Source organism: Acomys minous (assembly GCF_964271855.1).
Source record: "Acomys minous genome assembly, chromosome: 5".
Taxonomy (NCBI): Eukaryota; Metazoa; Chordata; class Mammalia; order Rodentia; family Muridae; genus Acomys; species Acomys minous.
In genome coordinates, this window is record NC_140494.1 from 129,864,002 (window position 1) to 129,885,914 (window position 21,913).

The 21,913-nt window shown below is 45.2% G+C and overlaps 1 protein-coding gene and 1 long non-coding RNA gene across 2 annotated transcripts in view; one reads left to right on the forward strand and one right to left on the reverse strand.

The window, feature by feature from the left end:
* Positions 1–21,577, reverse strand: part of MINDY2 (MINDY lysine 48 deubiquitinase 2) — a 64,250-nt gene extending 42,673 nt beyond the window's left edge. Inside the window, exons 1-2 of the mRNA XM_084782739.1 lie at positions 20,573–21,577; positions 9,977–10,034 (exon numbers count right to left, since the gene is read on the reverse strand). Of these exons, the coding sequence (XP_084638865.1) occupies positions 9,977–10,034; positions 20,573–21,367 (853 nt within the window). The 5' untranslated portion in view covers positions 21,368–21,577. The remainder of the gene's footprint in view (positions 1–9,976; positions 10,035–20,572) is intronic.
* LOC311598001 lies at positions 49–16,724 on the forward strand. The gene is made up of 3 exons (XR_014779428.1): positions 49–125; positions 9,553–9,667; positions 13,477–16,724. It is a non-coding gene; the product is annotated as an uncharacterized lncRNA (long non-coding RNA).
* Positions 21,578–21,913: the final 336 nt, after the last annotated feature.

Here is a 21,913-nt window from a genome sequence, read left to right on the forward strand (position 1 = left end):
TCACTTCTATATTAAAATGCAAAATACTGTAGGCTTTCCTGTTGTACTCTGCAGCTCACCTGAAGATAGCCAGCTTCCATGTGAGACGCTCCTATGGAGAGGCTCCGAGGGCCAACATTTGTCAGGTAACTAGGGCTTTAGTACCACAACTATGAGAAACTGAGTCCTGCCATCAACTAAGTGTGTGAACAGCCACTAATTCTCCATAGCTACGTATTTACACGAAGCAGCAGTGCCGATGGGTACCATGTCTACAGCCTCCTAAGACCTTGAGGGTAAGGCTGCCACGCAAATTCCTGGCCCAACGATGCTGGGTCAGGAATGACAAATGATAATTGTTTGCTGCCATTAAACACTGGGGTGATTTATTATCTAGCACAAGACGACTAGGCACACATTGCTAGAACCGTACAGTTCAGGAAGAATCTGTAACGTGAGAATCTGGTTGCTCTTATGTGCAAATGGATGCCCTGAAGATCCAACCCAGAGCTTTGCTGAGTGCTAAGGCATGCTCTACCATTGAATTAAATGTACAGCTCTTATAATCAAATCTTTTAAAAAGAAAAAAAATTGGATTTATAAGAAAGCATCTTTCAGTTTTAGATATGTAAATAAATGTGCTCTTTAGTCTAGATTATCCCACTTTTGTGTCTGTATTTACTTAAAAAAATCATCTGCATAAAAAGGTTCGTCTTTCCCATAGCTCTCCAGGGAGCCTGGAAAGGGATGGCTGCCAGCTGCAGGTCAGCCTGGACTGCACAAGACTCCATTTCACAAAACAGAAGTATTCCTTTTTCTCCCTTCATTTTTTAAAAAGTTATTTTATTTTTAAAATTATATGTGATGTGGCTGGAAAGATAGCTCAGCCATTAAGAGCATGTGTGTGTATTCTTGCAGAGGACCTGAGTTTGGTTCCTAGTGCCACGTCAGTCAGTTCACAAGCAGCCACAGGGCTCTGACGGCTCTGTGTTTAAGAGCACCTGAGTTCAGGGTGCAGCATCCATGTCAAGTAGCTCACACTGGTCGGGCAGTGGTGGCACATGGCTGTAACCCCTGCACTCGGGAGGCAGAGGTAGGCAGATCTCTGAGTTCAAACCAGCCTCTTTTTTTGCTAGTTTTTAGACAGGTGATCATTATGTAACCCGAGCTGGTCTTGAACTTGAGACCTTCCTACCTACCTCCTCTGCAGTATAGGGATTACATTGTGCACCACTCTATCTAGTGTAGTTTTTTCATGTGTGTGTGTGTGTGTGCAAGTGTGTATATGTGTGTGTGTGTATGTGCGAGTGTGTGCAAGTGTGTCTGTGTGCAAGTGTGTGAGTGTATGTGTGTATATGAATGTGTGTATGTGTGTGAGTATGTGTGTGTGTGTGTGTGTAGGTGTGTGTAGGCCAGAGGGTAGTCTCTGCTGTTGATCCCTGTGAACCGTCTACCTTGACTTTTGAGATAAGGTTCCTCACTGGGTCCAGCATGTACCCATTGGCTGGAGCTTCCTGTTTTGGTTTCCCCAGATCTGGAATGGGAAGGCAGATCTATCATGTGCAGACTGACTATGTGGGTTCTTGGGGATCAGACTGGGGTCTTCATGCTTAGGTTGTGGGCACTTTACTGCGTGAACATTTCCCCAGAACTCAGCATATTTGTTGAAAGTCAGATACATTTTTCTCATGGGTAAAAATAGATATTAGAAAAAAGATGTTACTCTTTAAAAACTAGTAGTTTGTTGTACAAAATCATATTTCTTATTCTTGAAAATAGAGAAATGAGACTAAGTCAAGAATAAAGTATAACAAAAATCTAAAGTGATTTTGAAAATAGACACTGAAGTCTGTCAGGCTTATAAACGGCCTCTGGAAGGAGATGTCTAAAATGGGTTCAGAAGTGCATGCGCTTGCTTAAAATGTAAATGTTATATGTGTGTATGCACATGTGAGCATGGGTCTCTGCAGAGGTTAGAAGACAGGGTTAGGTCTAAAGTGACGGGTGAGCAGACACTCTGAAGGAAAAGAGGGCTGGCAGTGCAGCTGGGGCAGAGAGTGCTTCCTGAGCATGAATCAGGACCCTATATATTTTGAAACAGCTGAGACAATCAATGAGTGTGTTTTTTGTTTTGTTTTTGTCTTTTTTTTTTGAGACAGTGTATCTCTGTATAACTGAGACCAGGCTGGTCTTGAACCAACAGCGATCCATCTGCTTCTGCCCCCCAAGTGCTGCGATTAATGGCATGCACCACCCCCGCCTGGCTTTTAATGGGTTATTAAATGACAAAAGATAAATATGTCAGATTTGTTTTAAGAGGAATTAGGACTGGTAACTAACAAGATTATAAAAAAAAAATTCCTGGGTGGCACATGCCTTTAATCCCAGCACTCAGGGGGCAGAGGCAGGTGGATCTCTTAGTTCAAGGCCAGCCTGGTCTACAAATCAAGTCTAGGACATCTAGGGCTGTTACACAGAGAAGCCCTGTCTCAAAAAACCTAATTAAAAAAAATCTTAAGTAATAGAATGTGTAACTGCCTATAAAAAAACTATAAAGATGTATATACGCACATGTATCTATGTACATTTGTTTACCTTTTCTCATATGGAGGGTAAAGACTACCTCACACTTGGCAGACAATGGCTTACCACTGAGTTATATCCCAGCCCCTTGAGATTTTAAGTTGGATGAAGGCTGAAACGGACACTTTTGGAAGAGTGTACTGGTACATAGGCTAGCTGGGAAGTAGAAGGACGGTAAGAATTCTCAGCCTCTGAAATACCAGTGCACAGAGAATTTCAAGGAAAGTCCTCAGTCAAAACGTGCTACTTAGAAGCTGTTCCAGGCAACTAAAAATCAAGAAACAAAACCCCAATATTTATATTAGACTAAGGACAGAATATGGAAAAAAGTCAGTTTATCCCAGATGAACTTGAAAAAGAAAACACATAGTTGGGCTGGAGAGGTGGCTTAGAGGTTAGGAGCACTGGCTGTTCTTCCAGAGGACCCAGGTTCAAGTCCTAGCACCCACATAGGGGATCACGACCATCTGTAATTCCAGCTCCAGGGGTTCTGATGCCTTCTTCTGCCCACTGCCTGCGCCAGGCATGTACATAGCGCATGTACATACGTGGAGCAGGCATGACACTTGTACACACAAATCTTTAAAAAATAAATAAAGTGATGCCGGGTAGTGGTGGTGCATGTCTTTAGTCCCAGCACTTGAGAGGCAGAGGCAGGGGCAGGTGGGTGCCTGCGAGTTCCAGGCCAGCCTGGTCTACAGAGAAACCCTGTCTCGAACCTCCCCCACACCCCCGTGCAACCAATGACACCTGGTTAACTGTGATCAAAATTAAAATGTTTTAATACTGGTCTATTTTTTTAATCGTTTATTTGTATTCACAAGATAATTTTTAAAGACCCCCAACCGTGCTACTATCCTGTTTTCATTACTATACTATTCTTGTCTCAGCTTATAATTGAAGATAGTTGCAGTCACAAGATACATCCTAGCTTCTGTAAAATCTTTAAAAAATTATTTATCTAAGGGGGGGGTGATACATAGAGGTTAGAGGACAATTTTCATGAGCCATTTCTCTCCTTCTACCGTGTGGGACCCAAGGCTCAAACTCACCTCATCGGGCTTGGTAGCAAGTGTTTTAATTTGCTCAATCTGTATTTCCTACCTCATTTCTTTGTTCTTTTTTGAGGCCAGGTTTCATCACATAGCCTAGGTAGCCTAGGTATGCAATGTACCACCTCATTTGGCTTCTCCCCACCCTATTTTATTATACTTAACACTTACTAGGCATCGGAATGTTCTACGTTCATTTCTCTATGTCAAATACTTGATTAAACAAGTCAAATTATTTGGCCTCCTTCTTACCTAAGAGCAGAGATTTTCAAACTGAAACTCACTCGCTTTTCCTCTAACAGTTGCCAGCTAAAATTCCCATCTTTGTTGGGTGTGATAGTGCACACCGATGATCCCAGCATTTGAAGGCCAAAGTAGGATGACTTTTGACTTAGAGGACAGCTTAGCTTACATAGCAAGATCCTATTTCAAAATCAACTAAGCAAATAATGAAATAAAAAGACCCAAAGCTGATGTGCAGGCTTGCTATCCTAGTACTGGGGAGGCAGGGATGGGGATTCTTGGGGCTTACTGGCCAGCCTAGCCTACTTCAGGCCAGCAAAAGATTCAGTTCAAAAGCAAATGAAAAAGACACTGCCTGAGGAATGACATCTGAGTTTGTCCCTGCACATGTATACATATATGCATACACAAATACAGACAAAATTCCTATTTTTTGGAGTGCCTCCCCTAGATGTTAGAATAACTAATATTTTCCTTCTATAATCCTTCTACTACTGTTTGCACATTAACTTAGAAGTATTATGATATCCCAGGCTGGCACGATGGCTCAGCAGGTAAAAGCACTTTGCCTTACAAGCCTGATGACTTTAGTTTGATCCATGAAACCCCTTTTTGACCTACACATGGTCACTATAACACACACACACACACACACACACACACACACACACACACACACACACACCTTAAAGTACAGTATCTCCAGCTCCTCCAGAGAACTGCAGTGATCTCAAGAGGAGAAAACTCAACTAGCTTAGGACATTAAGCGACTTGTTCTGATGGGACTGACTCTTAAGTAGATGATTTTACATGGACTCTGCTCACTTTACTCCTACTTACCTCGCCCTCTCTTCCTACAATACTGGATTACCTTTTTGCTACCCTCGATGCAGGTTTTTCCTTTAATCTCATGGGAGAGAGAGGGGAGAGAGAGAGAGAGAGAGAGAGAGAGAGAGAGAGAGAGAGAGACAGAGAGAGAGAGAGAGACAGAGAGAGACAGAGAGAGAGAGACAGAGAGAGAGAGAGACAGGCAGACAGACAGAGACAGACAGAGATGAGAGGGGGGAAGGGAAGAGAGGAGAGGAGAGGAAAGAAGAAGAGAGAAAGAACATGCCATGGGACCCATGTAGCCAGAGGCCAAAAGACAATTTTCAGAAATTGATTCCTTTCTTCTATCTGGGGTATTGAACTCAGGTCATCAGACTTACATACCAAGAGCATTTACCTGCTGAGTCATATTGCCAGCCCTAGCTATTTCTTCATGGTTTTTTTCTTTCTTTCTTTTAATTAATTAATTAATTAATTAATCATTTATTTATTTAGTTTTTTTGAGACAGAGTTTCTCTGTGTAGCCTTGGCTGTCCTGGACTTGCTTTGTAGACCAGGCTGGCCTCGAACTCACAGTGATCCACCTGCCTTTGCCTCCCAAGTGTGTGTGGGTTTTTTGGTTTTTGTTTTTTTGTTTTGCTTTTTTGAGACAAGGTTTCTCTATGTAACTGACAATGCTGTCCTGAAGATTGCTTTGTAGACCAGGCAGGCCTTGGACTCACAGAGATCCACCTGCCTCTGCCTCCTGATTGCTGGGATTAAAGGCGTGCGCCACCATGCCCGGCCCCTTCATTATGTTTTTTCTTTCTTCCAATTAGAATTCTCTGTGATATGTCCTACCTTTTGAGGGTTTTACTAGCTAAGAAACAAGTTAACATACCAAGATGTGCTAATTATTTACTTTTTCTAGTGAAATGCTATGCTAATATTTACATAGTGGAGATCATTTGTGTAGCCACATTGATGACCATTGATGATGCCGCCAAACACCCTCATGGGGTAGCTGCTCAGTAAATACACTTGCTGATAAAGGAAGAAAAGAAGTAAAAGGGATGTCAAACCCTGTCATGCTGCTACCGCGCAGATACCTGTCCTGCCAGGATGTGCCGCGCCAAGGCTGGAGTTCAGCGAGCCCAGGAGTTTAGGAGCACAGCCAAAGCACCCAAGAATCTGAGACATGCTGGAGAGAACAGGCCTAAGAACCCATGAGGTGGAAGCAAAAGCTAGAAAGAGCCGGTGGGAGACTGGTGCTAGCCCTCACTGCTAGGGAGATACACCTGCTGTGGGTTGTCTGGAGAGGAAAGACTCCCATCTGTATGTTGGAGTAACTAGTGGTAAAGCAGCCAAGCACACTAGGCTTATGACGATGGGTGGATGGGTGGTGAGGCTGCATGGGCCTCCCACCCTCCCACAAAACGCCACGTTCTGTAACCTGCTGCACTCTGGATATGAAGAATCTTTTTTTTTTTTTTTTTTTTTTTTTTTTTGCATAGCATTGTCACAGTCTATGGTTTGTCCTGGTTTTATAGTAATGCTTCTGCCCGTGATCCAGAGTTGGCTGCTGACCCCATACAGCTGTCAAAACTTGCCTTTGTTCTAGTAGACTGCTTTCCAGTCATGCATGAGCGTCTTAAGATGTCACTTCTTCCTTTAAGCTTTTTTTTTCTTTCTTTTTTGAGACAGGGTTTCTTTGAGTAGCCTTCGCTGCTCCAGAACTTGTTTTGTAGACTAGGCTTGCCTTGAACTCAGAGAGTCACTCACCTCGGCCTCCAGCGTGCTGGGATTAAAGGCATGTCACTATGCCCATCTTATATCCCATTTTAAAAAAAAAAAAGAGTCATTTTAAAATTGTATTTATATGCACATGTATGTTAGTGTGAGCATTACCCATGGAAACCAGGAGAAGGTGTTGTGTCTCTTGGAGCTAGATTTACAGGAGGTTTTGAGCTAACTGACATGAGTTTGGGGACCACTGAACCATCTCTCTAGGGCCTGGAATTATGTTTTTTAAAGAGAAACATTCAAATATGATAATATGCTCTCTGTGTTATAGTAGGGATAGCACTTCTGTGAAAGTCAGATGCCAGCCCCGTGTCCAGTGTTGTCACTGAAGTCACAGCTCATTCACATCAAAATGTCAGTCTTTACATCAGCCAGCTGGGCCGCTCCTGGTCTGCATCCAGTGGCTCTGAGCTCATCTGCTGCCATATCCTCGCCCCCTTTGTGCTCTCCTTGGCATCCTGGCTATTTAAAGTCCACTAATCCAGCCTTTTTGTACATATCTGACTATTTATAGAGTAGTTTACCTATACCTATGAGGTCTCTAGCCAGGAAACATGGATTAATGGACATGAAATCTATCTATCTATCTATCTATCCATCCATCCATCCATCAAATGTGGCCAATAATATTTTGTGTATATGTATTTGTGTGTGTGTACAGATGCATGTGTGTGCATACATGGGGAAGCCACACTTTGATATGTGGTATCTTCCTTAATCAGTACCTTTTATTTTTTTGTTTGTTTGTTTATTTTGTGACACAGGATCTCTCTGTGTCGTCTGTGTAGTCTTAGCTATCCTGGAACTTGGTCTGTACCCCAGGCTGGCCTCAAACTCAGAGCTCTGGCCGCCTTTGTCTCCCAATTGCTGAGATTAAAGGCATGTGCCACCACACCTGACTAGGACTTATTTTTAATCGTGTGTGTGTGTGTGTGTGTGTGTGTGTGTGTGTGTGTGTGTGTAGGGGGTATGTGCATGTGAGTACAGGTGCAGAGGCCAGAGGCTTTGGATCCCTTGAAGCTGGAGTTATAGATGGTCATGAGGCACTTGCCATAGGTGCTGGGCCTGAACTCTAGGGCCCCTGCAGCAGCAGCAGAGCGCCATCGGCCACTGCCCCATCTCTGGGGCCTCTGCAGCAGCAGCAGAGCGCCATCGGCCACTGCCCCATCTCTGGGGCCCCTGCAGCAGCAGCAGAGCGCCATCGGCCACTGCCCCATCTCTAGGGCCCCTGCAGCAGCAGCAGAGCGCCATCGGCCACTGCCCCATCTCTGGGGCCCCTGCAGCAGCAGCAGAGCGCCATCGGCCACTGCCCCATCTCTGGGGCCTCTGCAGCAGCAGCAGAGCGCCATCGGCCACTGCCCCATCTCTGGGGCCCCTGCAGCAGCAGCAGAGCGCCATCGGCCACTGCCCCATCTCTGGGGCCTCTGCAGCAGCAGCAGAGCGCCATCGGCCACTGCCCCATCTCTGGGGCCTCTGCAGCAGCAGCAGAGCGCCATCGGCCACTGCCCCATCTCTAGGGCCCCTGCAGCAGCAGCAGAGCGCCATCGGCCACTGCCCCATCTCTGGGGCCCCTGCAGCAGCAGCAGAGCGCCATCGGCCACTGCCCCATCTCTAGGGCCCCTGCAGCAGCAGCAGAGCGCCATCGGCCACTGCCCCATCTCTGGGGCCCCTGCAGCAGCAGCAGAGCGCCATCGGCCACTGCCCCATCTCTAGGGCCCCTGCAGCAGCAGCAGAGCGCCATCGGCCACTGCCCCATCTCTGGGGCCCCTGCAGCAGCAGCAGAGCGCCATCGGCCACTGCCCCATCTCTAGGGCCCCTGCAGCAGCAGCAGAGCGCCATCGGCCACTGCCCCATCTCTGGGGCCTCTGCAGCAGCAGCAGAGCGCCATCGGCCACTGCCCCATCTCTAGGGCCCCTGCAGCAGCAGCAGAGCGCCATCGGCCACTGCCCCATCTCTGGGGCCTCTGCAGCAGCAGCAGAGCGCCACCGGCCACTGCCCCAGCTCTCCAGCTCTTCACTCTACTTTTTGAGACAAGATCTCTCACTGAATCTGGAGCTCACCAACTGGCCAAAATGGCTGACCAAGAAGTACCAAGGATTTTCTTGCTTCCACCTTCTATACAGCACAGGTACAAACTACCACACGCAGCTTTTACAGGAACACTAGGGATCCAAAATCTGGGCCTTACAAATGTGCAGTTAGCACTTTTACAGGAACACTAGGGATCCAAAATCAGGGCCTTAAACGCATGTGCAGTTAGCACTTTGCCAACTAAAATGTCTCCCTCATCTTTGACTAACAATATATATATTTCAGTTTTTTGAGACAAGGTTTCCCTGTGTAACCTTGACTATCCTGGGCTCACTTTGTAGACCAGGCTGGCCTCAAACTCACAGAGATCCGTGGGTCTCTGCCTCCCAAGTGCTGGGACAAAAGGTGTGTGCCACCACCGCCTGGCAAATTTTTAATTTATTTATTATGTATACAGTGCTCTGCCTTCATGTACACCCGCAGGCCAGAAGAGGGCATTAGATCACATTGCAGATGGTTCTGAGCCACCATGTGGTTGCTAGGAATTGAACTGAGGACCTCTGGAAGAATAGTCAGTGCTCTTAACCGCTGAGCCATCTCTCCAGCTGACTAACAATATTTTTTAAATAAAAAATTAATCATTAAAAATACTAGAAAGATATATTATTTGGTCATAACATAACCATGTAAATTGTTTGCCAAATTGCAAAAGGCATAGTACAATATATAATTACTTCTCTTTATAGACATGTTCAATATGATATAGTCTACAAGCTGAATTATTACACTTTAAAAAAGGATTTATTCGTTTTTATTATATGAGTATTTGTCTGTCTGTCTGTCTGTGCACAATGTACAAGCCTGGTGCCTGAGGTAGCAAGAAGACAAAGCAGGATCCCTAAAACTGGAGTTGTAAACACACCACGGCTGCTGGGAACTGAGCAGGGGCCTCTGCAAGAGCAGCCAGGGCTCATAACTGCTGAGCCGTTCTCTCCAGCCCCTAATAGTCTCTTTTATTTTGGTGTGTATATGGTTTGTATGTTTGTGTTTTCAGTTCTACTGACTAAACCCAGGACCTCACGCATGTCACACATGTCAGCTCCACCACTGAGCTACATCTCCAACCCAACTTCTTCAACTTTAATACGAGTTGACACAGTTTTAAGAAGGTATTTTCCTCATGCAATGCCAAAGTTTCTATATCATCTCTCCTTCTGCAGTTTACTGGAATTAACTGATTAGTGTGCTCTTCTCTGGATTTTGCCCAGTTTCCTTACTTATAGTTCAGGGTTCTAATGATGGTCAGAAGAATGTTATTAACAGCCAAGAATAGTAACATAGTGTGAAGTTTTTTAATTAGCAGATTCAGAACTATAATTTTTAAAATAGATTATATAATAGCACCAGGAAAATAACAGCTTTGAAAACTTCATTTAATTTTCAAAAAGATACAGAATCACCCAGTCTTCCGCACTGACCTAAGTATTCCATCAGCTGCTCCGCAGTTATGATTTCCATCATTGGTGGGAGTTTCACCTGAAAAAAGCCAAAGTATTATTTCTATGAAACAATATTTTTTATTATTGAATTGTTTCCTGTAGTCAAAAACAAGCACACATATGTGCATGTGCACACACACACACACACATACACACACAACTACTACATAAATACACTAACATTCATGCTTATATAACAAAGCCACCCAGGCATGTGACTCATGCCTATCTCCCTAGTATTAGTAGAAGGATGGCATTGAATATAGAGTATGACTCTTTTCCAAAAAATGCAAATAAGGGTAAACAAAATAATTCAGCAGGTAAAAGTGCTTAACAAGTGAGCGTGATGACCTGAGTTTGACCCCAGGAAGTCTGGGTGAGAGGAGAGCGTGCATTCCTAAGAGCTGGACTCCTCTGACTCTCACACACAGTGATACATACACACATTAAGAAACCCTGTCTCTACACTCCCCCTCCAAAAAAAAAAAACAAACCCTCAGGGTAGAAATTCCAAATTTACTACCATATCAATGATAGAAAAACATAATTAAAAATTTGTTAGACATTATTTTCTATTCAACCAAGAAAACTTTAAATGATCAATTTCTCCAATACTTCCCTAACAGTTAAAAGAGCTGTTCTAAGTTTATGCTACCCAAGGTGTTAATGACATATTAAAATGTTTTTAATTAGGTCAGGCATGGTGGCACACACATTTAATCCCAGCACTCAGGGAGGCAGAGATAGGCGGATCTCTGAGTTTTAGGCCAGCCTGGTTTACAATGTGAGTCCAGGACAGTCAGAGCTACATAGAGAAGCCCTGCCTTGAAAAACAACAAAAAAGTTTTAAATTAATGATAAAATATGCTTTCCAAATGATCACTGCAAAACATAGAATCTGAGAGCATGTATAACAGCCGACGCTTAGGGTCAAGTGTCTTCTGAATTTATCATTCTTTGAAAACCAAAACACACCAGAGACATTTGCTCATAATATTATTCTAAATGATTTTTATTCTCTGTAACAATGTATTCTAAAAAATAATTTGAGATGCAAACATTATTCTATTTACTGTTTAGTCCAATGCTCTATTGCAGTATACTCAATAAACCATTCCAAATAAATAAAGTTAAAATAAATAATAAAAACTAAAGTAAAAAATTTTAAAGATTTATTTATTTTATATTTATTTTCATACATATACATATATATCTGTATGAGCATGGCCATGTGTGTACATATAAAGACACCAGAAAAGGGTGCTAAATCCCATGGAGCTGGGTTGTGAGCCCTGGCTTGAGTGTGGGGAATCAAACAGAGGTCCTCTCTAAGAGTTTTATGTGCTCTGAACTGCTGAGCCAGCTCTATAGCCCACTTCCTACATTTAATTTAAAACTGAAGTTCACTGGAAAATTATAGTTCATTGTCTGTTTTTCAAAGAAAAGTTTGATTTTTTTTTACTCATTTGTTTATGTATTCCTTGGCTATATTTCAATATATTCAACATAACTTTTTTCTTGTACTACAGTGGCATAGTTTAATTTCTCTAACAAAGACTCAGAAAACATAAGGCTTAAAATGATTAATAACTAGTTTTAAATTTTTTATTATTTTATTTTATGTGTATTGGTGTTTTGCTTACATGTATGTCTGTGCATGTATGCCTGGTGCTCACAGAAGGCAGGAGGCCAGAAGAGAGCATCAGACTTCCTGGAACTGGAATTTCAGGTGGTTGTGCGCTGCCATGTGGGTGCTGGGGACGGAACCAGGTGCTCTGGAAGAACAGCAGTGCTCTTAACCCTTGAGCTATTTCTCCAGCCCCACTAACTAGTTCTTCACAAGAAAACTTACTAATTTTTGCTTTAGACTATTCTAACTACTCTTATATGGTATTTATCAAGGTATTTCAGTGTAAAATTTGAAGTGCTGATACTTTAGCTATATTTGTATTCTAAAGATGAAACTTTCAATCTCACAGCAATCTGAAAGTGTCTTTCACGGCTATCAGTGTTTTAAACAACAATAATTTGTTATTATTGTTGTTATTATGATTATTATGATTATTATTGAGACAGGACCTTACCATACAGCCTTACCTGGAGCCCTCTTTGTAGACCAGACTGGCCTTAAATGCACAGAGATCCACATGCCTTTGCTTCCTGCATGCTGAGATTAAAGGTATATGCCACCCTGCCCATCATTTTTATTGCTTTTACACTTTTTCACATTTGTTTATTTGTGCTTGTGCTGTATGGGCACGCAGTGCCATGGCACACTGGTGGCGGTCGGAAGACAACTTGCCAGCGTCTGCTCTCTCCTGCCACCGTTTGGACCCTAGGAGTTGGATTCAGGTTGTCAGGTCTGGTGGCGAGCTAGCTCTTAAGATTCACTTGCTATAGCGAGCACTTTTATCTGCTGAGCTTTCCTGCCACCTCAAATGATGTTTTCCTTTTAAAAGAATTATGTATTCTTTTATTTAAGAAAGATTTGCTATGACAAATTCACCAGAAAAGTTCACGAACAAATAATCTATCCTTTCTCAAGGGGCCCAGAGATGGTTGAGCAGGTAGAGGAACTGCCAACTGCGCCCAGTGACCTGACAGACTGCATTCCATCCCCTGAGCCCACAGAATGGAGGGGAAAGCAGTTTCTCCTCTGACCTCCACACATGGACTGTGGTGTACCCTCCAAATACATAAATAAATGTAAAAGAACATAGAAGAAACCTTTCTTTTATTTTCTACAATGCTGTAAAATTAAGAAGCCAAAGAGACTGAGGCGGTAGCTCGGTGGTAGAGCTGCATTCACCACGCACAAGGTCCTTGGCTCACCCACCAAGACCAGAGGATTAGACCGAGACAGAGACACTGAAGAGTTTATCAATTTACCATATACATTCTATAATCCTAGAAGTCTGCCTGACTTCAGAACATGGTCTTGAATTTTCCAAGGGGATACTGATGCCATGCCATGTTCTAAGAATATAAAATGAGAACGACAGCCTCTATATTGATATTAGAAGTGGCTTCAAGAGAGGCCAAAATAAAAACAACAAAATCATGGGTCTAAAATATTAGTGACATCTTTTTTGTTTTTGTTTTTGTTTTTTTTTTTTTTGAGACAGGGTTTCTCTGTGTAGCCTTGGCTGTCCTGCACTCACTTTGTAGACCAGGCTGGCCTTGGACTCACAGCGATCCACCTGCCTCTGCCTCCCGAGTGCTGGGATTAAAGTCATGCACCACCATGCCTGGCTATTAGTGAAATCTTAAACAGGAATGTAAAATGTCTTAGAAGATCACTTGGCATTTGAGGTCAGACTGTTTTACACAGTGAGTTCCAAATCAGCAAAAGCTATGTAGTTAGACCTTGTATCAAGAAACAAACAACACCAACACACACACACACACACACACACACACACACACACACGATATTTGAAAAACTATACATAATTGTTAAATTCTTTTTTTTTTCCAAGACAGGGTTTCCCTATGTAGCCCAGGCTATCCGAGACCTCCATCAGTAGACCAGGCTGACTTCCAACTCAGAGATCTGACTGCTTTTGCTTTAGAACCTGGCTGGTAATTATTAAATTCTTAGTTACATCAATAAGTACTGAAGAAACATATAATTAATTAAGTCCTAACAAATTTTCGTGTGTGTGTGTGTGTGTGTGTGTGTGTGTGTGTGTGTGTGTGTGCGTGCGCGCGCGCCCTGTGTACATGAACACAGGCCAGGAGGGCATCAAGTGTCCCCCTTCCTCTGCCACTTTTCCTTTTCCTTTTACTCCTTTGAGGAAGGGTCTCTCCCTGAACCTGGATCTTGTATGTGTTTTAGCTAGGCTGGCATCAGATCAGTAAGCCCCAATGGTCTTCCTGTCTCTGCCCCTCCACAGTACAGGGATTACAGGTGTTTCCAAGACCACACCTGGCTTGTTAGAGGATGCTAGGATCCTGATGGTTACACATCACTCCTGGGGGTCCTTCTGCCTCAGCTTCTCACTGGCTGGGATGACCAGTTCCAATAGCTTTTTATTTATTTATTTATTTATTTATTTATTTATTTATTTATTTATTTGAGACAGGGTCTCTCTGTGTAGCCTTGGCTGTCCTGGACTCGCTTTGTAGACCAGGCTGGTCTCAAACTCCCAGTGATCCACCTGCCTCTGCCTCCCGAGTGCTAGGATTAAAGGCGTGCACCACCATGCCCGGCCCAATAGCTTTTTAAAGGTAGAGATATTAGAAGTAATAATGACAGTGGTGGTGCATGCCTGTAATCCCAGCACTCTGGGAGGCAGAGGCAGGTGGATTGCTGTGAGTTCGAGGCCAGCCTGGTCTACAAAGTTAGTCTAGGTCAGCCAGGGCTGTCTTGAAAAACAAAAAAAGAAAAGAAAAAAGAAAGAAATTTCTGTCATAATCAGATGTGCCCAACCTGCCACATTATGACATGACACTGTCATCCACAAAGTTCACATATACACATACAATTTCAGAATGTTTAAGGTAAGTTAATGATTCTACTTTAGGGCACATCCATATTGTGCTGGGGTACAGGCAGCCTGCTGTAAAACACCTGAAAATGGAGTGTACAGGTCAGAGGTACAATGCTTGCTTAGCATACTAAATTTAGTTTCCCCAAAGAGGTTGCACCTATATTAAATATTCTACAAAGTCTGATTAACTGAGAGAACGTCAGTGATTATGGAAAGGATGGGACCGTTACAGGTCCAGAATCTAATTATAATTTACCTTGGACTATCTTTAGTCCTCATTATAACTCACTTTTGTGTCTGACCTAACATCTTTGGAATTTATTAATGTAGCAGACCACTAGCTTCCACTAACCTAAAACCTAAGAGAGTCGGCAGATAGCATCTGCAACACATGGTAGAGGCTCCTCCGACCCCCCTCACCCCCTTGCTCTTCTGTACTAACCTATCTGATGTTCCCACCAATGTATTTGAAATACTCTTTGTTCTGTTACTCTGACAATTTCATGAAACTGTTTCTGCATCAGAACGTGGGATTAGGGTAACCTACATCTCTGTTCTCAGGTCAAAGCCACTCATTTTGGGCTCCAAAATGGTTACTCAACACCAGTTTTTGTTTTGTTTGATTTAGTCTTTTCAGGCAGGCTCTCTCAACAAAGCACAAGCTGGCATCAAACTTACCATAAGGTAAGAAATGTTTTCCCATTTATTATGTCATGAGATCCCTAACATAATAGAAAACGTGGAAAACAAGCAAGGTATAATGGTCCACACCTGGGATCCCACGTTCACGAGTCGGATAGGGAAGGACCAGGGCCAAACTTAGGTACATAGTGAATTTGAGGTGTGTCACAAAACAAAACCAAAGGGGGGAAACCAGCCATTAAATTAAACCAATTAAAAGTGGAGACTAAGGGACTGGAATGTGAGTTCAGTGGCTCCAGATCACTGGCTGACCCTTCAAAGGACTCAAGTTCAGTTTCCAGTACCCACATGGCAGTTTACAACTGTCTATAACTCTAGTCCCAGAGGGTCTGATGCCTTCTGGACTTCAAAGGCACAGGCACACACATGGTACACTGACAGACATACAGACAAAACAATCATACACATAAAATTTAAAAAAAAATGTTTTTAAAGTGGAGAGAGAGTAAGTGCCTGAAGAGGTGGCTCAGGGTTAAAAGCACTTACCTGAGTTCCATTCCTAGCACCAACATCTAGGCTCACAACCATACACAACTCCAGTCTCAAGGACTCTGATGTCATCCTCTGGCCTCGACCAGCACCACGTATACATTGTGGTGCACATGCATACATACATGAAAAACAGCATCCCTGCTGGCACTGGTGACACACACCTTTAATCCCTGCACTTGGGAGGTAGAGGCAGGTGGATCTCTGAGTTCGAGGCCAGCCTGGTCTACAGAGCAAGTTCCAGGGCACAGCTAGAGCTGTTGTTACACAGAGAAACCCTGTCTCGAAAAACCAAAACCAAACCAACCAAAAAAAACAAAACAAAACAAAACAAAACAAAAACCACAACAACAACAACAACAAACCAAAAACCCAGCATCCCCACCAAAAACACAAAAGATACACGGAAGTATATATATATTTTTTAAAGTGGAGAATAATGGGGGAACAATATAAAATTGACTTAAAGCCAGATATGTTGCTGCACACCTGTAATTTCAGCACTCAAGAGGCTGAATCCAGAGAATTGAGAGTCCAAATGCAGTGGCTAAATAGCAACTCCCTGTTTTAAAACAAACAAACAAAACTAGAAACAAAAAGTTACTATATTCAAAGGCCTATTTGTTTGTACCACATGTACTCAAATATCAACTGTGCCTTACTTGGACCTCCACAGGCATGATTGGAAAGGAGAAAGGAAGGCTTTTTTTCCTGACAGAACCCTACCAGAGCAGAGGAAATGAGCACACCCATGGCTGACATCAGGCATCTACCCGTGCAGGAGCCCACTGCTCTCATCGCTTTACTCACAAGTCAGAGACACACAGCACTTGTAGTTCTTGGGAGAAACTGGCAAAGGAAGCCCCGGAGCGGTTCCTCAAGCCTTTTATGTAAATGAGGTCCCACCACTGTGTGAGAGTTTTTAATTTCTTGTTAGAAGATCTATATTTAAAACAGAGTAGGCAGAGGCTAAGATAAAACCTTTGGCTCACCATCTGTTTTTCCTTTTTTATAAGCAATAAACACAGTTGGAAAACCTCAAAGGAGTTTTGTGCTTACTTTAGGAAAAGACAGCATGAAAATAAAAATAGTCACTATAGTTCTTCTACAGGTTTGGGGTAGGATGGGGCAGAAATTAACAGGAGGTATTTGTGAAAAACACATGGGAGAGGAAACGTCATAAAAAAGGAAGGAGGGCCACAGTAAACACTCACCGCTGGAAAGACGCTCACAGACAGGGTACTTCAAGATGATAAAGCAGGAAATGCCCATTTGAATTTTAAGTTTCTTGCTATTGATTTTTTCCCCCTTTGTCACCATGTTACTCAGCCTTTTTCTGGCCCATTTATACTCTTTGTAAACTCAGAAACTAATCCTCAGGTCTAGTGAGATGGCTCAGCGGACCCAGACTCAACACCAAGCACTCATACGGTGTCTCACAGCCATCTGTAACTCCAGTTCCAGGGCGTCTGGTGCCCCCTTTCTGGCTTCCTGGGCACCAGAAAGGCCTGCAGTGCACAGATACACATACACTAAAGAAAAGAAGACAGCAGCCCTTGGAGTCAGGTGAAGACCAAAGCACACTACAAATATGCTTGAAAATGCTGTTACGCTGGGCGAGGTGGTGCATGACTTTAATCGCAGCACTCAGGAGGCAGAGGCAGGTGGATCGCTGTGAGGCCAACCTGGTCTAAAAAGCAAGTCCAGGGCAGCCAAGGCTACACAGAGATACTGTGTCTTTAAAAAAAAAAAAAAAAGACGCTGGAGTCTGGCTCAGTTAACAGGTGCCTGCCTCGAATGCACGAAGCCCTGGTTAACCCCAGAAGCAAATAACCTGGGAGTGGTGGCACATGCTTGTAATTCCAGTACTTGGGAAGTTGAGGCAGGAGAATCAGAAGTTCAAAAATCATACTCAGACTACACAGTAAGCTTGAGCCCAGTCTGTGATATCATGAGACTCTGTCTCAAAACCAAAAGCAAAACAAAACAAAAAACCAAATTTTATAACAAAATCCATTCTTTTCTATATAACTTATATCATGTGAAATGATGAATATGACCAAAATATATTATATACATGTATGAAAATGTCATAACAAAACCCAATATTTTGTACAATATATTGCTAATTGGGAAAAGAAACTTGAAAACAATAAAGAAACTTGGGGCCGGGACGATGACTCAGTGTAAACAGTGCACCCGAGCTTAGCTCTTCAGCACCCATGTACAAACTGGGTTGCAGTGTCACACTTCCGTAACCTCAGCCCTGAGGGGTGGAGAAGGAGAACAGGCAAATCCAAGGCTCACTGGCCAGCCAGTCTGGCTGAAAGCACAAGTTCAACTGAGAGACTCTGTCTCCAAAACGCCAAAACCAAGGAACGCTGAGAGTGATACACACACATACACACACAGGGGTGGGGGGCGGGGAGGGAGAGAGCGAGCAGATCTCAGACATTATAACCTGGCAAATATTTGTGTATAGTGGGCGCCCTTTTGTTCTCCCTGTTAACCTCAATCATCACCCATCTATCAAAGAGTCTGGAAATCTCTACTGACGTCCAAAAAGCAAATAACATTCTGTATTATTAGGAAAACAGTTTTGGCCTCCAGAAGCCCTGGGTCACCTTGAGAATACTACTTGACATTGCTTATCTCACTCATCAACCTATCATTAATGATGACTCTTTGTTGTTGTTGTTGTTGTTGTTGTTGGTACAAATAGCCTACAGGTGGAAAAAGGTCTGAGACCCACAGATTTTCAAAATAGTCTTTAAATTCATTGGCATGCAAACTCATTCGCAGACTAACCAAGCCCATCAAATTTACTTCGTGCTATGACCCTTTCTCCTCCTCTTATGGCATTTCAATCAAACTTGGAGGTGATCAAACAGTAAATGATCTTTGATCTTTCTTCAAATGTACCCTTTTCTTCAGAGGCCTTATCTCATTCAGTCTTCAGACACCTGACTCAGCGTGTCTCATTTCTGAAGCCTTCCCCTGAGATCCCACTCCCAACTGCCAAGCCCCCCCCCATACACTTTTCTCTTCTGCCTCCTCAGCGCATTAGGGCTGCTCACGTTGCTCTTCTTTATTTTTGCCTCTCTTCTACCATACACTGAGCTGCTAGAGGGCTGCTGTCCTTTGTACTGTACTGCTTTGCATTTTTAGTGTCTTCTATGGAGCCAGAACCCAAAAATGTGGCCATACGTTTGAATCTGCCTTTCAGAGTCAATTCAAGGCTCATCTATCTTCAGAGTAACTGGGCCGGGCCGTGGCAACTGCTCCTCCCACCCGGAGTGTGGGTGGCACCGGTCCACACGGGCTGCGGGCTTGGACTAAATACAAAGGAGAAATCAAACTGAACCATCATCTCTCTCTGCTTCCTGACCGTGCACGAACTGCGACCAGTAGCTTCCACCTACTGTCGTCCCTGACTCGATGGCCTGTCCCCTCACAGCTGTAAGCGGAAAGAACCCGGACTTTACGCTGCCTTTGCCGGGCAGCCTGATGTAGCAATGAGAAAAGTGTGCCAGAAAACTAGTGCTCGGGAATGGAGCCTTTGCTACGACAAACCTGATCGTGTAGCTCTTGGGCCCCTGTGGACCAGTTTGTGGAAAGAATGCGGAAAAGTTTGCAACTCTGGGATCCAGAAGCCGTAGGGTGCTGTACGCAGAGGTTAATCAAAGTAATCTTCAAATTCGTTAGCATGCATGCTCAGTCACAGACTAATCCAGAGGACTGGAGGCCAGATGATTCCATCAAGAGCCACAGATACCCAACTCAGAGCTGCAAGGTTTGGTGTCTAGGGTCTCTCTCTCGACACCCATCTTGGTTCTTCATAAGCTGACTAGCCCAAGGCAAGCTGTTCCTCCTCCAGGGAACATCTTAACTATAGATGGCATTACCAGTCTGAGAGCAGGTGGCAAGAGGCATCCTCTCAGCACCCAGAAACTGCAAGCTTAAACACGACACTTTATTCTGGGTCCTCAATAACACCTGCCCTTCCCTTTCTGGGCTCCAGTACTTGCATTTATTATCCCTTATTTAAGCTGTTAATAGTTTTAGCTTCCTGAATACACATTCCAATGTTCAGTAACTAATAAAAGGGGCAAACCTTTAGAGTCAAAGAAACAAGAGAAGTAAAACAAAACAAAAAAAATCATACATAAGATGAAAATATGGTCTTTGAAAACAAATAATTTAAGATAAGTGGGCTCAAACCAATGCGTTCCTTAAATGGAATTTCTCTAAAGGGGCTATGTTTTCCCTATCACGGTTCCCTCATGTATCTACACACAAGTGGGGCAGGCAGCACGCTCTAGAAAACAGTGCAGATATAATCATTAAAATTTTGTCCATGATATCAGCTTGGAGGGAACTCTGAGATCACTTTTTCCAATTTCCACTGTTTTGCATATGTGATAAGGTCAGTAAGAAGGAGCAATATAGGCAAATTTTGCTAAAAATAATCAGAAGGTGTAGGCGTAGGCTGCCCTAGATCCTATTTGTTTATAAGTACACCATCAGTTATAACCTTTAGCTGAATGATGAACTTTTAACACAGAGGGGGACCTAAAGTTAGGGGCAATTCTTCCAGACACATACGTGCACGAGTAATCTTTCAGTAAAGAAGTCTTGGGGTTAATTTCCTGTAGGGAGGGGCTGTTGTATGTAGTGGTGCATGCCTGAAACCTGGCACTCCGGAGGGTGAAACATGAAGGCCACGAGTTCGAGGCCAGCCTAAGCCACACAGAGAACCCTTGTTGAAAAAGGAGGCGTCTGATGAAACGAAGAAACAAGGAAGCCACCAGCTGACAAACAGCAGTTCCCTCACCCCATTTTGTCCCTCCCCACAAGCTGTAGGAAGTAGAAGCAAGCTGCAGATCTGTACCTTCCAGGCCAGAAGCAAAACATTGAGGATGGCCAGCAAAGGGCAGGGCCCGTTCTCATTCTGGGTGATGATAGGCGTGTTCTCCTCTTTCCACTGGATCCATTTGATGTGATACACTGACTGTCCCGGGAAGCGTTCTTTGGAGGCCGCCAGCACCTGAGCCGGGTCCCCGTCCTCCTCCTCCTCCTCCTTGCACAGAGGGGCAGCCCTCGGCGGCCCGGCCGCGCCCTCCTCCGCGCCCTCCTCCACGTCCTCGGGGACCCTGGCCTCCGCTCCCTCCTCACTATTGAACTCGGAGCTACTGGGGAAAGAATGCAGGTTGGAGAAAGACTCTAGGGAGTCCAAGCTGGGCGAGTCCCCAGCGGGGCTCGGCTCGCTGCAGCTGCTGCTCGGGGCGCCGGCGCTGCTGGGCTCCTCGGCCGCCTGCTCCACCCTGCAGGTGCCCGGCGCGTCTCCCACCGGCCCCGACCCACGGCCCGCCGCGGCCTCCGCCGGCTCCGGGGAGGCGGTCACCTTGTGCTGCCCTCTCGGAGGCGCCTCCTCCGAGACGGCGGGGCTCGGCGACGCGCTGTCCTTCAAGTCCAAGCCCGCGTCGCAGCCGTGCGGTGCGGGGGACGCCGGGTCCCCGAGGCTGCTCCGCGCGGCCGCCGCCCCCTGCCCGCCGCTCTCCGCCGCGCATCCCGCGGGACCAGCCTCAGCCTCGCGCCCGCCGTGCCGTCGCCCTTCCGCCGGCGGCTCTCGCCCCGCCGCACCCCCGAGCTGCAGAGGCTGCGGGCTGTCAGGGCCGCTCTCCATCCCCCGGCCGCCCGCCCCTGGGTCCTATAGACGCCGCGGCCCGCTCTCCTCAGCCAGCGCCTCCGACGCCATGACAGCCGCTCGGTGGCAGCTCCAGCGCCCTAGCGCGGCCTCGGCCAGGCACGTCACCGGGGAGGGCGGCGGGAGCGCGCGCGCGAGCGCTCGCCCTCTCGAGCTCGCGCCTCCGCTTCACGGCGCTCGGGGAGGCGCCGGGACCGACGCGGAGAGCGCTTCTCCCCCCCGAAGCCACGCCCCTCCCGCGCCCTTTAGCCTGGGTAGGCGGAGGGCGTGGGCAGTGGGCGTGGCCAGGGGCGGGGCTCCGGCAGCCGCAGAGCCAGTAAGAAAATAGCCTCCGTGTGCGGCCGGAAGTTGAACTCCCGGGCGCTCCCGCTGCGCCGCGGTTACTTTAAAGGCAGTCGCCTAGGCGTGAAGCGAGTGCGGTCCAGCTTTTGGGCTTGCTCCTGGTGGACCCCGAAAGTGGCAGTAGCATTGGAAGAGAGCCATTCCCTGAAGGGCTCCGAGAGCTGTTTCTTTAGAGCTTTCAGT